Source organism: Myxocyprinus asiaticus, chromosome 24 (assembly GCF_019703515.2).
Source record: "Myxocyprinus asiaticus isolate MX2 ecotype Aquarium Trade chromosome 24, UBuf_Myxa_2, whole genome shotgun sequence".
Lineage (NCBI taxonomy): Eukaryota > Metazoa > Chordata > Actinopteri > Cypriniformes > Catostomidae > Myxocyprinus > Myxocyprinus asiaticus.
The window spans coordinates 27,165,246-27,182,991 of NC_059367.1; the positions used below are offsets into that span (position 1 = coordinate 27,165,246).

Below are 17,746 nucleotides of genomic sequence, written 5' to 3' on the forward strand. Positions count from 1 at the left end.
TTCCAATAGCAGTTTGGGATTGTGAGACCATTTTAAACCAATTATCTTTATAAGCCAACAATTAAGTTCATGTGCATTTTGGCATAAAAAATGAAAAACTCGCGCACAAAATCTCTCATTTCATTATGTGCATTCGGAACATGTTTATGAATACAGAAAACAAAACTGTCAAGTCATATCACACAAATTAGTATACTATTGGGCACAGAATCAGTCACCAGAGATGCAGTCTATGTAGAACAATGCAAACAAATTTAACTTGATAGCCTCAATTTCAAACCTGTACAATCACACTGATTTCTGGATCTGTTATGTCATCATTCAACATCAGAACACACAATTGCAGGAGATTATAAAAAAAAAAAAAAAAAAAAAAAAAATCTTTCCCATATTCATTCCATCACTAACCTCAACCAGACCTTTTCCTTAGCTTGTACAGTTCTGCCACAGCTGTTACAACCATAACATGCTCAATATAATGCAATTTCAAGCTCACCCATCTGATAGACAGAAACAGAAAACATCCTAATTGCTCTGCCTCTCTCTCTCTCAGAAACTGACATACGCCATGATCTCAAACTCTCCACCAGCTTGGCAATGATCTTCAGATGCTTATCCTGAAGTAAAAGGACCAAGTAGTCTTTAAAAAACTATTTTTACTCTGTACTGCCCTAATAGTCCTGTCCATGTATACATACATTAAAGTAAATTATTATCTTTAAAGAACACAGATAAAGACATATAAACACACATCCAAACTGTCACATAATTATCATACCTGGGAATTATATATTGTGCAGCCACTATAAATCACTTCTAAAGATATGGATTGAACCTCTGGAGTCCTATGGATTACTTTTATGCTGCCTTATTGGAGCTTCAAAGTTGTGGTAACCATTCATTTGCATTGTAGGGACCTACAGAGCTGAAATGTTCTGCTAAAAATATTTGTTTGTTTTCAGCAGAAGAAAGTCATACACATCTGGGATGGCATGAGGGTAAGTAAATGATGAGAGAATTTTCATTTTTGGGTGACCTATCCTTTTAATGTCTGGATCCAAAATCAGATGACCCACTTTAATTTTTAGCTCAGTTAGGAGATAAAACTTTTTCAAATTAAAGCCAATCTGAATGTTACTGAAGACCACTATGAGCTACTTTACTGACAGCAGGTGGTTTTTATCTGCCAAACTGAGTGGTATAAGCTCATGGAAGAAGTGAGTCTGACAGTTTAGACAAGCTTCTGTGGGGCTAATCTACAGCACCCTGGACATACATTCTGAGGATATTTAGGCATTATTTCATTGCTCCCCTAATGTACACATCTGCAAAATCCCTTTAACCAACAATGACTTCCAGACATATGATAAGTCCATGCAGAATACCACTTCCCCAGGCAGGTACATCTGTGGTATTTCAACTGAATTATTGATGATCCCCTTTTTTCCATTGGTAAATATAACCAAAACAAAAAAAGAGTAGAGTTAACCTATTCCAGGATGAGTTTTTCAAAAAAGCAAATTGAAATTAAGAAGTGATAAAGACCTTACCTCCAAAATCTTCTTTGGAGGATACCAGGCGAGGTGAGCTGTTCCCAGGTTCAATCTTCAATGACAGACTGTATTAAATAAAATACAAAATAAAAAATATACAAAATGAATGGTTGTGACAAGGCTATAGTTTTTGCACAATTTGTGCACTATACTTCACTGACATCATTTAAACATTGAAATTTGACCAACAAAATGTCACTGATATGCAGGTCTTCCATTTTTTTTTTTTAGAAGTGCTGTCATCAAAGGTGTATTATTTATTCAATGTTAAAATTACTTTCTCTTATCCCAGCCTAATATGCAGACACAACTATAAGTTAAAGTTTAATAGTGTTTTGCTTACTTTGTAGGCTCAAACTTAATGTCAGATTTGTCAGGTATTTATTTTGCACAATGCATTATTTTAGTTAACTTTTAACCAAAGCACTACACATACACACACACACACACACACACATATATATATATATATAAACTCATATTCAAGAACAAGACAACTGTTCAAAACAGTAAAATCGTGTAAAATCCCTTTAATAAAACCGTTTCCTTATCTAAATTTTGATTGGACATGCCATGTTCAAAGCTTTTTATTGCGTAATCGTGCATTGTATATTAATGTGCCAATTTTTTGCGTTGCATGACAACCGCAGACAGCCTAGGATAATGAACTATATTACTTGGCAGAAGAATTGTTTATTCTGATAATGACTGTCTTTTGCCACTATTTTTTATTAATAATTAGCCAAAAGAGGCTGTGTGTTACAATGATTTAATTTACCATGAGATGTCAAAAGAAAAAAAAAAAATAACCCTTGCCCATAGTAAAATTTCTGTAACACAAGTTCTCTCGTGGCTTATTGCTTTATTTTACACTATGACCGTACAGTGTACATGCATTCAATATGCATTTTTCATTACTTAATCTTCCTCTTTATTACAGTACAGACTTTATGTAAACATTAGTCTCTGCATGGCCTAGTTTTAACAGATGTATCACCTGATATTTCTCAAAGTAAGCCAGACAAATAATTTTTTAACCAAGCATGGAAAAGACGTGTGAATTATGTCACTGTGTCATAAAGGTGTCATTCTTCATTTTCTCAGGCTGGGTTTGAAAATTTTACCAGACCAACAGCTTTAACTCATTACTGTCGTCTGTTCGAAAGGGCCAGAAAAAAATTATTCAGTAAAGTACATTTCACCATGGGCATAATAATCTTTCTTTCCTAGAAAGAAAAAACACAAGACTTTATATATGGCTGCTGAGGTTCAGTCTTCTACCTGGCTGCACAGATCTCTAGATAAACAACTGTTAAGCTGTCTAGAGTCAGCTTATGTTCAAAACATTATATTCACAGGACATGATAGCAAAATTAGCACATCAACATCTGATCTTAATTCTTGAAGTTGATTGAATGTAAAAGCAAAATTGTGAAAGTACCACATTCTTACTGAATCAAACTGAAAGCTGAAAAGAAACAGAAAGTTTTAGGATTGTGTAAAATTTAAAACAAAGCAATGTTATGGTGTAAAATGATGAAGAAATATTTAAGATTCTGCACTGCTTCTAGGTAACTATGCAAGTGGAATAAGAAATATTATGTTACGAGTTCTGAGCACATGAATGATCAAGTTGTATTTATAAGTGGGGAAACTCAGAATTCTAGATGATATTCGAGCTGCCGAGTTGTCACTTTGGAAGGGGCAAGTTATTTTATTTGTAATAAAATCAAGCAATGAAGCTATTTGCAATTTAGTCAATTTCAGTGCTTTATTTCAATAATATTAATTTGTTATATACGTCAGTCAACTAATGACTTTCCTTTCACTGTTTGTTTTAAGAAAATTAATAAATTATTTGTTAAATTCCATGCATTAATAAATTATATAGGTCGTGTAAAAGTGCTGCACAGCTAATGTTTATTTACTGTTACAACACAAAAAAATGATCTCTAGCCGTTGTTCGTTGTCTATTTGTTTGAGTTTGACTTCCGCATTTTGTTTCCGACTTGAATGCGTGCTATGTGTAATAACAAATGCTCGACTCGGATGTATTGCAAGAGCTTCCCAGGTTAACTTGAAGGCAGCAACTAATTAAATATAAGCAAATTTGTGACATTGACCATGTAAACTCCTCACAAAAGGTCAGATTTCCTTGTGTAGTCCATGTCAGCTTGAGTGCCTGCTGTCATTAAAGAAAAATGGGTACATACCTGTGGCAGTGGGGGCGTGGTCAAGCGTCTGTCCGGAGAGAGAGAAAGCGGTAAGGGCGCTTGCACCTGAGCTAGATTATGTGTAACACCTGTCTCTAATTCCAGTGAGCATGGGGAGAGCGGCATATAAGCAGCCACGCCACCAGCAGAGGACAGAGAGAGTTTGGCACAAGGAAGGCCACGGTGCTCCTGAAGATGTTACGTTCGATCTGTTGAATTTGTGAAGCTGATGTGTTTAAGTAACTATGTGCCTATGAAAGCTTATGTATTAAAGTAACTACGTGCGTGTGAAGCTGATGAGTTTGTGAAGTTGTAAAGCACTGAAGTGGCCGATTAAAAGTCTTAACTGAGCCTGGAAAACCCGCTTCCCTGTGTTCTCCTTCCCTTCTGCTGTGAAGTTGTTACGCTGGTGCCGAAACCAGGGAGATCTGAAGTACGCCCCACGGAGTCTTCGCAGTTGGCCGAGATCCTCAAGTCCCTCGCCAGCTTACACCATTCGCACCTACAATCCCTGCTTGAGCTGCATCAAGACCAAGACCGCCGTTTTTTTGAGATCCTACAAACTCAAGCATGCGATCCGGAGCCGCCTCAGCCAGGAGAGAGCCCCGGCCACCACAGCCCCCTGCCACCACCCACACTTCTAAAGATGGGGGAGGAAGATGACCCAGAAGCCTTCCTCAACTTGTTCGAGAGGACCACCGAGATCTGGAGCTGGCCGCAAGATCAGTGGGTGGCCTGGCTCCTCCCGCTGCTGTCCTGGAAAGCCCAGCTTGCGGCACAACAACTGCCGGTGGCTAACCTCCTGGCCTATGAAGACCTGAAGAAGTCCATCCTGCAGCGGGTTGGTCGTAGCCCAGAGCAGTGCCGGCAGCTCTTCCAATCCATGAAGCTGGAGAAGACTGACCGCCTGTTTGCTTTTACCCAACGGCTCCGAGACGCCTGCCGGAAATGGCTGCTGGAGGGGCATTTGGTGGCATACCAGGGGGCGGAAGAGCCCCCACTCTCTCTCCCCCTCCTCTATGTTTTCCCCGATCTCTTCCCCCTCCCCTTTTCTCTCTCACTCTCTCTCACCCCAGAGCCCGTTCCCTGCGCGCAGGGTTTCCCATTGCCCACAGCAGCAATAGTGCCCTGCCACTCTCCCCCTCAGGTGGATGTGCCTGCCGACGCAGGTGCAGGCGTGGCGCCTGGGCTGGTCTGCTGGAGTTGCGGAGATCCAGGACACTTCCAGGATCAGTGCCCTGTCATGGAGCTGGGAACGGTGGTCCGGATCCCCGACATTCCGCAGGCTGGCCCCGATCGGGCCGGAGCGTATCGGATACCGGTAAGTGTCAAGGGGGGTATTCACCAAGCATTGGTGGACACGGGTTGTAATCAAACCACTATCCACCAACGCTTGGTTCAACGCAAGGCTTTGGGCACAGCTAAAACAGTGAGGGTGAAGTGTGTGCATGGGGATATTCACAACTACCCTGTGGTGACCCTTGTTATTAAATTTAAGGGAACAAAACATAGAGTGGAGGCCACGGTTAGTTCCCGCCTCACCCATGGGTCCTGCACTAAAGCCGTGAGATGTGCGATGCTCTGGCAGGGGAGGCGGAGCCAGGGCTGTCTTCATCTGCTCCACATCAGGATGACTTGAGGGAGGAAGAGGCTGCAGCCCCTCCCATTCTCGGGGGATTTCCCGAAGGGGATTTCCCTTTGGAGCAGTCACGAGATGAAACTCTCAAGCACGCCTTTGACCAAGTGAGAGTGATCGATGGTCAACAACTCCAGCCGGGTGTCACCCTTTCATATCCTTATTTTGCAATTATAAACAAGCGGTTGTATAAAGTGACGCAGGATGCTCAAACAAAGGAAGATACAACCCAGATATTAATACCACAGAGCTGTCAGGAAATGGTGTTCTAGGAGGCTCATTATAGTCCCGTGGTGGGTCATCTAGGGGAAAGAAAAACACTGAACCATCTAATAGCCCGTTTTTATTGGCCGGGCATTGGCGGCGATGTCCACAGGTGGTGTGCGGCATGCCGCGAATGCCAGCTGGTGAATTCACCGGCCACCCCAAAAGCGCCATTGCGCCCTCTTCCGCTGATCAAGGTCCCCTTCGAGAGAATTGGCATGGACCTCGTCGGGCCATTAGAGCTGTCAACACGTGGACATCGCTTTGTATTGTCCTAGTGGACTATGCAACGCGATATCCAGAAGCAGTGCCTCTGCGCAACATCTCAGCATGCAGTGTTGCGGAGGCACTCTTCAAAATAATCTCCCAGGTGGGGATTCTGAAAGAAATCCTCACCGATCAAGGCACAACCTTTATGTCACAAACACTATGTGAGCTTTACGAATTATTGGGCATTAAATCAATCCGCACCAGCGTCTACCATCCACAAACAGATGGCCTGGTGGAGTGATTTAATAAAACCCTTAAAAATATGATTCGTAAGTTCGTACACTAGGATGCTAGAAATTGGGACAAATGGCTCGATCCCCTTTTATTCGCAGTACGAGATGTCCCACAAGCATCCACGGGGTTTTCCCCAATCGAGCTACAATACGGGCGGCGCAGTGCGGCGTGCTTGATGTTATGCACGAAGCTTGGGAGGAGGGACCTTCAAACAGCAAGAATGAAATTCAATACATTCTTGATCTTAGAGCAAAACTCCACACCTTGGGGCAACTAACACAGGAGAATTTGCTCCAAGCTCAAGAATGACAGCGCCAAATGTATGACAGGGGAACTCGGCTGCGGGAATTTGCACTGGGAGATAAGGTACTCGTATTACTTCCCACATTGAGCTCCAAATTACTCGCCAAGTGGCAAGGACCCTTTGAGGTCACACGACGAGTGGGGTATCTCGATTATGAGGTAAAGCGAATCGATAGAGGGGGAGCGCATCAAATATACCACCTCAACCTCCTGAAATTGTGGAGCGAGGCGGTCCCTGTGTCATTGGCTACGGTAGTCCCGGAGAGGGCAGAGCTTGGGCCAGAGGTGAATACAAAACACATTCATTTCACCTTGCGGAGACCACCTCTCACCGTATCAACTCGCAGAGGTTGCCAAGTTGCAGAAGGAGTTTGCAGATGTGTTTTCCCCTCTACCGGGTTGTACAAACCTCATACAGCACCACATCGAGACCGAGCCGGGGGTGGTGGTATGTAGCTGTCCCTACCGATTGCCTGAGCACAAAAAGAAAATTGTCCGGGAAGATTTGGATGCTATGCTCGATATGGGGTTAATAGAGGAATACCACAGCGATTGGTCCAGCCCGGTTGTTCTAGTTCCTAAGAGCGACGGGTCTGCACGATTCTGTGTGGATTATAGAAAGTCAGCGTGGTGTCTAAATTTGACGCATACCCAATGCTTCATGTTATTGAGTTGCTCGATCGGTTGGGCACTGCTCGATTTTATTTGACACTGGATTTGACAAAGGGCTATTGGCAGATCCCCTTAACACCAATTTCCTGTGAAAAAACAGCCTTCTCCACGCTGTTTGGATTACACCAATCTGTGATGCTTCCATTCGGCTTGTTTGGAGCCCCGGCTACGTTTCAGCGTCTCATAGATCGAATCCTCAGACCGCATTCGGCTTACTCCGCTGCCTACTTAGATGACATCATCATTTACAGCAATGATTGGCAGTGGCACATGCAGCATCTGAGGGCGGTTCTGAGATTGCTGAGACGAGCAGGATTCACAGCAAACCCCAAGAAGTGCGCGATTGGGCATGTGGAGGTACGGTATCTGGGGTTCCACTTAGGCCACGGGCAGGTGTGTCCCCAAATTGACAAGACTGCGGCGATTGCGGCCTGCCCGAGGCCCAAGACCAAAAAGGGGGTGAGACAGTTCCTAGGGCTGGCTGGCTATTATAGGAGATTTGTGCCTAAATATTCGGATGTCACCAGCCTGCTGACTGATCTCACTAAAAAGGGAGCTCCAGACCCGGTCCAGTGGACGGAGCAGTGCCAACAGGCATTCATGCAGGTTAAAGCCGCACTTTGCAGGGGGCCGCTTTTACACTCACCCGATTTCTCTCTCCCGTTTGTCTTACAGACGGACGCTTCAGACATCTAGTGGGTGGTCCTCACACTCCGGTACCACCTGTTGGGGCGGGCCTTCACCCTCTGCTCGGATCACGCCCCACTCCAATGGCTCCACCGCATGAAGGATACCAACGCGCAGATCACCCGTTGGTATCTGGCTCTTCAGCCATTTAAGTTCAAGGTGGTCCACAGACCGGGAGAGCAGATGGCTGTCACCGACTTCCTTTCCAGAAATGGGGGGGGGGGGGGGGATGGGGGGCGAGTGGTAGACAGGCCGGATGTCTTCCCGGCCAGAGACGGCTGGTGGGGATATGTGGCAGCGGGGGCGTGGTCAAGCGTCCGTCCGGAGAGAGAGAAAGCGGTAAGGGCGCTTGCACCTGAGCTAGATTATGTGTAACACCTGTCTCTAATTCCAGTGAGCATGGGGAGAGTGGCATATAAGCAGCCACGCCACCAGCAGAGGACAGAGAGAGTTTGGCACAAGGAAGGCCACGGTGCTCCTGAAGCTGTTACGTTCATTCTGTTGAATTTGTGAAGCTGATGTGTTTAAGTAACTATGTGCCTATGAAAGCTGATGTGTTAAAGTAACTACGTGCCTGTGAAGCTGATGAGTTTGTGAAGTTGTAAAGCACTGAAGTGGCCGATTAAAAGTCTTACCTGAGCCTGGAAAACCCGCTTCCCTGTGTTCTCCTTCCCTTCTGCTGTGAAGTTGTTACAATATCAAATACTAAGAAAGTCTTAAATTTATGTAAATTATTTTCAATTAAATTTTCACTGAAATTGGTATTAGTTGGTAATGAAAAAATAAATAAATGAATAATAATAATGTTTAACTTTATCTATGGGTCGTTAGATCTAAAGTTCTGCCCATTCTAAATCAGACACTGAGATAAAGTAGTGCGATATTATACCATGGTCTGTTCGAATACTCGTTTCTGATTGGCTGGAATGCGTGCCTTAAAACCGTTTAATGCACAGGTAGTTCCAGTCGGTTTTAATCACTATTCTACATTATGCGCCTACTCTGCTGTACTCAGTAATGAGACATTGTGAGAGTTTTATGCCTCTGTTCAATTGACCTCCAGACACGAATAAAGTCTCAGAGCTGGGATTAACCGTCAAAAAAACAACATCACCAAAGATATGCTGTGCCGTCTTTAAATCAACTGTGAATTGCCAAACATTTAGTTAAATAAAAAGCTGTATGAATAATTGGAAAAAAATAACTTGAGTTTTTTGGAGACAAACACTCTTTAAAAACTGTGAATTTAAATACTCGATCCAGAAACAATAATAGGCACATAATGCAGATGGGTTGGCCCATCTTTAGAGCATGTAATATTAAATTCCTATTTTTTGTCACTTTCACATTAATGAGAAAATACCGGCGTTGCTGACATGACAGTTGTAAAAGAGGCACTTCCTTTTCATGATGAGGAGAAAACCATCGAAAACCCTCTAAACCTGCAGACTTTGACCTCTGAGACATCCATATGGTGTTCATTAAGGCTGCATGATTGATTGAATTAAGAATGAATTCGTGATGTGGCCTTGCACAATTACAAAACTACAAAAGGCTGCGTGTTATGAAATAGTCTCCATTCAAAGCTTCAGTCAGTGATTTATGATTGTGGGAGTGCCCTCTAGAGGCTATAGACAGCACATATTGAGAAGCGCAGCAATATTAGATTATGTTTATCATATTACAATTTAAATCATCTTGCCTCATCTCAACGGACAGCGAAAGACACATTTCCCCTCTGTGCAAAACAGCTGAATATCAAACCATACTTTCCTTACAAGTGCTTTAGGTGAGTAATATGGGGCGATGAACACTATTGTCTTTTCTGTGTTTCCTGTAGTGCTTCACAGTTTATTTAAAGCAGGACTTGACATTAACTTTTTGGCTCAATGGCCACTGTGGCTTGTGGCATTCCAAAGTCACTAGCCACTCAGCGTTTTCACAAGCCAAAATCCCCTGTCCCACAAAAACTGACAAAGGTAAATGGAGACTGTAACTGTATGCATTTCTTTGGACATTTTACTTGAATGAGAATGATATAAGTTCAGCAGGACGCAGGTCACCTTTATATCTGAAGGCAAACATGGCCAGTTAGAACAGTAGGAAAACAATAATTTGTCAATTTGTCCATGGAAGTCCAGATGCTAACCCCTTTAACCATTCTAAATTGTACTTGCCTTCATGAAAGGTTACCATTGGGTCTACCATTTTTTTAACAGTTGCATTTGTAATAAAGCAACAATCAGATCATTGATGGCTCCACATTATTAATGTGGTTAGGCTAATATTGATAGTCTTTCTAAAAAATAAACTATAGTATTTGAAACTACTAATAGCCTAAACACATTTAGAAACGTTTAACTACAACTTCCACAATAATAATTCCACTGAGTACAAAAAGAGATGTTAGACTGATTAAATTCAGTCACCATTAACTTTCATTGCACCTTTTTCCATAAATGGAACAATACATTAATCGTTATTCCATTCATGGAAGAAAGAAAGTCCTATGGATTTGGATTAACATAAAAGTGAGAAAATGATGGCAGAATAATATTCATAAATTAAGTCATATATACAGTATTCACCCTAATTGATTTAATATGCATCTATCCCAGATACCAGTTAGTGTTACTGCATTAAAAAATAAATTTGTTTGAATGATGATGTGTATTTTAAAAACCTTGTAATCGATGTTGTCTCACAGCATGTTTAATGTCAGTGCCAGGGCCGTAGCTAGTGGGGTGAAAGGTGGTAAAGATTCTAGGGGCCCAAAGGTCCAGGGGACCCCACAACAAATTCTAAACTGTATTTTTTAATAGGAAAGGGGCCCAGAGCAATGTACAGTCAGGGGGCCCAGATTACCTTGCTATGGCCCTGGTCAGTGCTGTTTAATGTCAGGGCTGTCTGGCAGTTTGAGAGGTTCGACTTCTCTCAGTAGAATTAAAATGCGTCACATTAGTTTTGTTGTCTCTGCCGGCCACCACGATATCGAAGCCCGACTGAATCACACAGGTTTTGCTCTGTGCTGTGCTCTGGCTGTGTCTCTGGAGCACACTGATGTGCGCTGCAAAGGTTAGTGCGAAAGCACGCTTCATTCGCCCTGCGAAGATGCGTGTGTCAGATGTGAGAAGCATATTAACTGCTTATAAGGCACTGAGCGCGAGATGAATACCATTAAATCTGCTTCGTCTGCGGCCACCCGCCAAAGTGGCTAGTAAGGGTGACGGAGATACCAGCCAAACCCGATTTCTACCCGCATTTGGCAGGTTGGCGGTTGTTAATGTCAAGCCCTGATTTAAAGACTGCACTGCATGACTTGATTTTGTCCCCTTGTTGATTTTGTTAACCGTCACGGTTAATCCCAGCTCGGAGACTATATTCGCGTACAAAGGTCATTTTAACAGAGGCATAAAACTCTCATAATGTCTCATTACAGAGGACAGCAGAGTAGGCGCATTAATATAGAACAGGGATTAAAACTTAATGGAACTACCAGTGCATTAAATGGTTTTAACGTCCAATCAGAATCGAGTATTTGAACAGACCGTTGTATAAATCAAATCATTTGTGACAATGGGACCAATCACAACTCTCTAGATACCACAACTTACATATTTTCATTCACCAGTGTCTACTTCAATATGAAACTTCAACACACCACTCTGAAAGAGCCGACAATATCTGACTGGAAAATAACTTTGACACATCCAAAGGAAAAAAATATGGAAATATGGGCATGCAGAGTTTCATAATTCCTGATGTTGCGTTTATAAGTGTCTAGACGGCAAGAAATTGGACCACAGTAAAACCACCTGCCCCTTATGCAAAACAGACAGACAGGACCACACAGACTGACTGAAGAGAGGAGGAAACAAGGAAACCTCATTTAATAATGATATCACCCTAAGAAATGTATGCCATGTTTGTCTTTGTAGAGGCAGAATGCCACATAATACATAATATATGTAACATGTAGATTTTCTTAAACAAAAATAAATGTTTAAATTCTATAATACAATATTAATTAATAACATTTTATTTGTCATACGTCACACATCAGTGCATTCTGTCATATTTTCAGAAACCCATATTATATAAGACTGTACTAGGAAAATACATTATGGGCTTCATGTGTTTATGCTGCTTGAGGTAAAGGAAATAGGGATTATATTGTAGCAGAAAGTCATGCCAAGCTGGTGCAGCTGTGGTGGGTAAATTAGGTGTTTGGTTGGCTTGTCGGCCACACAGCCAAACCAAGAAGGCATAAAGTCCACAGGGTCCACATGTTTGAATAAATACTATAGGCAGCTGTGAAAAATGAAGTGTTAAAACTAGGGAAGGTCTTGATTTACAAGGGTCCTACAGATGTGAGCAGATTTCAGTGAAAACTGGCATAGATGTTTGTGTATAATGCAATGAATTCCAAACTAAATTCAACATTTTCTTTAGTTCCTGTCCTTGAAAATACTGATTGATCAACTTACAATGTTAAAACACTCTTATAATATTAAAAATTATACACCATAATCCAAACCAGAAGATCTGAATCTCTATTAACAGATAATGATCAAAAATCCAATTAAAACTTGATTAAGACAGGCTATTGAGTGTAACTTACAAGTAATTGTCATCTTCCACAAACTTCTGCAGCTCTTCAATGTAGCGCACTGACATCAAATACTTCTGCACATGTGGTAACATCACCAAATGATCTGTGGGGTGAATACATGTGGAGATTTGATGTGAATTCTCTTCCATTAGCATATATACACTGTGCGTGTGTATAATTGAGCCTATTTACATGCACACCAATACGCCGATTACTCTCTAAAATCAGCTTATTTAAAAAATCTGACAAGGCGTTTACATGACATTTGAAATAATCGCTTTACTCTCTACTTTTGACGTCAAACCGTGAAGAGGAATGCGCTCAACACGTGCACACATTGGATGAGCCGGTAAGAACACCGGGTAAGGTGTTTAAATGGCACGCAAAATCGCCGTAATGTCCATGTCGTCCGGGTTATTCATCAGCCATTTTTTGCCTTTACACTGACAAAGGAACGCTGTTTATTGCGTTTACATGACAGCATGCATTTTTGGCTTATTAAGTATAATCGGTGTAAGAATGTGCATGTAAACATGCTCAGTGATAGCTTTTCCTTTTATTTCATATATAGTTCCTAGGGTGACAGAATGTATTACACTGTAAGGCATGGTCCTCAACTGGTTAATAGTGACCCAAAAATAGGTCATAGGTTTGTTCTGATAAGTTTGCAGACAGCAAGAAATGTTTTTAATAAAATGCATCTGACCATATAATCATTCATACTTACGACAGAAAAATAAATAGGCTTATCGAGTTTGAAAAGAAGAAAATACTTCCTATATTGTTTGTTGTTAATTTCAAAGGCAGTAAATTTGCAGCAAATTCATCTGACACTTGGTAGAAGCTAGTCAAATTCAGATCCCAACATTTAAATATTGATTGGCATGCCCTCATCCTCGAAAACCAGGAACAAAAATAACGCAGTATGACCCAGACTGCAGTTTTGGTAATCCGACAACAAGTGGTCAGCACTAAATACAGTTGAAAACAGGGTCCAAAATGTTTTGTGACCAAATCACTTTTGAGGTGTGAAACGCTAATTCGTCCTGAATGTGTCCCGGTGTTGTGCCCATTTTTGAATCCCTAATATGGTTAGGTTTAAGGGTGGGTGTAGGGCTGGGCTTAAGGGATAGGGACCAATTGGGAGTAAAAATCTGTCAGATTTTGGTAAAACAGCAGTGAAATGCAACCCCTTGCCTGTCAATCAACTGCTGTGCTAAAACAAGAGTGTAAACTTTGGCAGTTCTGTGTGTCTTTAAAAGGAAATAACTGTCAATTCAGAAAACTTGAAAAAGCACGAGAACTTCACTGATCTTCTTCAGTGTCTGATATCAACATGCAGAGATAAAAATGACAAGCACACACACCTGAAGCTAAGGTTATTACAGGTAGACTACTCCACTAAAATAACCGGAAATTCTGCTTGAAATGTTATGTTTGTTCTAAGATCCTATTTCAGCTGCATCTAGGAGAAACAGTGCACCAGGTTTTTTTTCTCGCATTTTATTTGTTTTTATGACTTTTTTGCGGTTTATTTTTGTGCAGTAGCACACTGACATACTGTAGTGATTGATGCATGTCTTCATGATATCAGAGACTCTCCCCTCGAAATTCGAACACAAGTGCTCAAAGGAGATGCATTTGAGACGTATGGTAATACCAGGTGGAAACAGCAATATGTCTTGGCTGACCACTTGTGATCGGATAACCAAAAACGTATCTTAATACAGGTGTTAACAGGGCCAAGGATAAAAATGGTTTGTACTGATCACTATTTGTTTTGTATAATGAAATTCATGAGACTTTTACATTTTTCTGTACAGCCTTTTTCATTTTTTTTTTCAATTAACATTTTTATTGATTCATAGACTTAACACAAAGAAAAAACCACAACATATATATAATGAATCACATTTAACATTAAACCCCCAATATAACCCCTCCCCCTCCCAATCACCCACCCCACCCTGACCCCTCACGGACACCCCTGTGGTCAATAGGAATACACAAACACACACACACACACACACACACACACACACACACACACACACACACACACAAAAATATATATAATAATCAAGTATAATTAAAACTAAACTACTCTCTCCACCACCCCTCCTCAAGAGTCCCCCAAAAACACTAAATAGTTGCCCCATTTCCTATCAAACAAATTCTTAACTCCCATCCTTCTGCTTGACCCCTCCTCGAAAGCAGCCACCCTCTCCATCTCTGCACACCACTCTGGGAATGAAGGTGCTCTATCCGACATCCATCCCCTTAAAATAACCTGCCTACCAATCATAAAACTGGTCAAAACCCAAATTTTTATGTATTTATCCTCCAAATTTATGACCGCCCCATCTCCCAATGAAATAAAATTTTAGTGCCCAACACATCACACACAAAACTCTGTACCTCCAACCAAAATTCTTGTATAACAAAACTTTAATAACATTAACCTTCCCAATCATAGATAAATGTAATGAAGCCCACCTGCCCACATCACTCAAAAACCTTTTTATTAAGGGGTCAAAATTAACTAACTAAATCAGTCAAATTTTCTGGGAATAAAATGCCCAAATACTTAATGCCCTGTTTGGGCCACTGGAAGGCGCCCGGCTAGAAAGCTGTTACTGGGCAGTACGCTGTCAGAGTCAAAGCTTCGGATTTAGACCAATTAACTCTGTATCCTGATAACTTAGAAAAGGAATTAATAATTCTGTGGAGGCAAGGCATAGATCTACTGGGGTCGGAGACAAATAATAAAATATCATATGCGTAAAGGAAAAGCTTATAACCACATCTCCAGCCACCATCCCTGGAAAATCATCTTCCCATCTTATCGCAGCTGCTAATGGTTCCAGGGCAAGACAGAACAATAATGGGGAAAGAGGGAAACCCTGCCGGGTGCCACTATCCAGAGTAAAACAATCTGAAATTAATCCATTTGTTTGTACCGCCGCTACCGGTTGTCTATAAAGTAACTTAATCCATCCAATAAAAGTATTCCCGAACCCGTATATTTCCAAAATCTTAAAAAGATAATCCCATTCTACCATATCAAATGCCTTTTCAGCATCAAGTGAAATGGCCGCGACTGGAGTCTGATCATTCGCCACTGACCACATAATATTGATGAGATGCCTAATGTTGTCAGAAGAGCTGCGGCTCCGAATAAACCCACCTGATCTATATGTATAAGAGATGTCATAACTATACATTTTGACGAAATTTTAATGTCTAGCTGGATCAGGAAGACTGGACGATAACTCTTACACTCGCTTGGATCTTTGTCTTTTTTAAGAATCAGACTGATCTGAGCTTGTGTCATGGTTGAAGGAAGCTTTCCATTCTTTAATGATTCTGTATAAACTTCTAACAAAAGTTGAGCCAGTTCTGTAGCATAAGATCTAAAAAACTCAGCGGCAAAGCCATCTGGCCCCAGAGCCTTTGCTGTAAGCAAGGCCTTAATTACCTCACCAAGCTCCTCCAAGGTTATCTAAGAATCAAGATAATTTTTTTGCTCAGTAGTCAGTTTAGGGAGTTCTAATGGTTCCACAAAATGTATAATATCCTCATCAGTAGATGAAGACGTGGAACAATAGAGATCAAGATAGAATTCTTTAAAAGCATTATTAATATGAATGGTCAAGGTAAAAATTTCAACACTAGCAGATTTCACTGAGGGGATGGTAGAAAAAGACTCTCTCTGCTTTATATATCTAGCCAAAAGCTTCCCTGCCTTGTCCCCCGACTCAAAGTCTTGCCCTGAATAACCAAAACTCCAACTTCCACGACAAAATAGTATTATATCTGTATTTCTATTGGGTCAATTCTCTGAGGCCATCAGACAACATTCGGCGCTTCAGCTGTGTCTCGGCACTTTTAATATTCCCTCCCAACTCCATGAGTTCTTGTGCTTTGGATTTTTTGATGAATGAGGCATACTGTATGATCTGATCCCTAAGAACTGCCTCTCAAGCCACAACCACAGAGGATACTGAGGACCAGTTGGTCTCCATATAAACATTGATTTCAGCCTTTAACATTTGTTGGAAATCAGGATTTTGCAAAAGGTATACATTAAAATGCCAACTATATGATTCTTCTTCTCCATATGTGGCAACACCTCTAAACTCACCAGGGCGTGATCTGAGACTAAGATGTTTCCACTTGAACAATCAACAACAGATGAAATGAGGGACTTAGATTTATATATATATATATAAATCTGTTCTAGAATAAATCTTATGGACTGATGAAAAAACTGTATAGTCCCTACCAGATGGGTTCAAATGTCTCCAAATATCTGTAAGACCAAGATTTTTACACATCCTATGAAGCGTCACTGTTGCTCTAGGGGGCTTACACACTTTTGCTTCACTATGATCAAGGATTGAGTCCATCAAAAGATTAAAGTCTCCTCCCAATATTATATCAGGAGGGGTGCCAGAGGCTTGCAACTTCCCCTCAAGATTTATAAAAAAGCCCTGATCATCAGCGTTAGGTGCGTAAATATTAGTCAAAATCAACTTTTGCCCCTGAATTTCTGTTAAAACAATGACTCTTCCTAATTTATCTTTACTCTGTTTGAGACATTTGAATTGTAAATGTTTACTTATCAATGTAATGACTCCCCTGCTCTTACTTGAGCCAGCACTAAAGAAAACATGTCCACCCCATAGCTTCCCAAATTTTTCAGCTTCCTGTGGGAAAAGATGCATTTTTTGAAGAAACACAATATCATATTTCTTATGTTTAAGAAAATAAATAACTTTCCTTCTTTTTATGGGGTGCCCCAACCCATTCCCATTCCACGTAGAGAGAGACAATCCACTCATATTAACATTTGACATTTTGACATATTAGAAAACATTTATTGTGTGTCAAAAATGAAATTATAAAAACCACATTCCAACATTAGTGCAACAATCAACCCCCGAACTTTCCCCAGAACAAAACAAACAGAAAAAAGAAAAATGTGTGCATTAACCCCGCGCATGACAGCACCAACCGGCGTCCATCCCTCTACACTCAAACAGTCCATGTAACGCTTACGAGAGCCCCCGTGACAACTTTGCCATCGGATTGCTCAACAAGAAAATGTTGTGGTTCTTCCAAGAAAGCCTTCCTTTACTCCTTACCTCGCATAACACAAAATCTTTATCGGATGATCTCAGAAATTTGGCCAGAATTGATCAGGGCCTGTCTCCTTCCGTGGATCTGCGAGCCAGGACTCATATGGCCTGTTATGTCGAGCAGACTTGGGAAGAGCTCGTTTAGGAATTTCACCTTCCTC

At 41.3% G+C, this 17,746-nt stretch overlaps 1 protein-coding gene across 4 annotated transcripts in view; it reads right to left on the bottom strand.

The window, feature by feature from the left end:
- The window catches only part of LOC127415318 (ras-specific guanine nucleotide-releasing factor RalGPS1), a 193,988-nt gene that overhangs the window by 22,140 nt on the left and 154,102 nt on the right, over nucleotides 1–17,746 (bottom strand). For 3 of the 4 annotated variants that reach the window (XM_051654030.1, XM_051654032.1, XM_051654031.1), the window contains 2 exons: nucleotides 12,454–12,547; nucleotides 1,551–1,618 (listed from right to left, as the gene is read on the bottom strand). In XM_051654030.1, the coding sequence (XP_051509990.1) occupies nucleotides 1,551–1,618; nucleotides 12,454–12,547 (162 nt within the window). Of the gene's footprint in view, nucleotides 1–495; nucleotides 618–1,550; nucleotides 1,619–12,453; nucleotides 12,548–17,746 lie in introns of those variants that run through there. The other variant, XM_051654033.1, reaches the window with a different exon arrangement.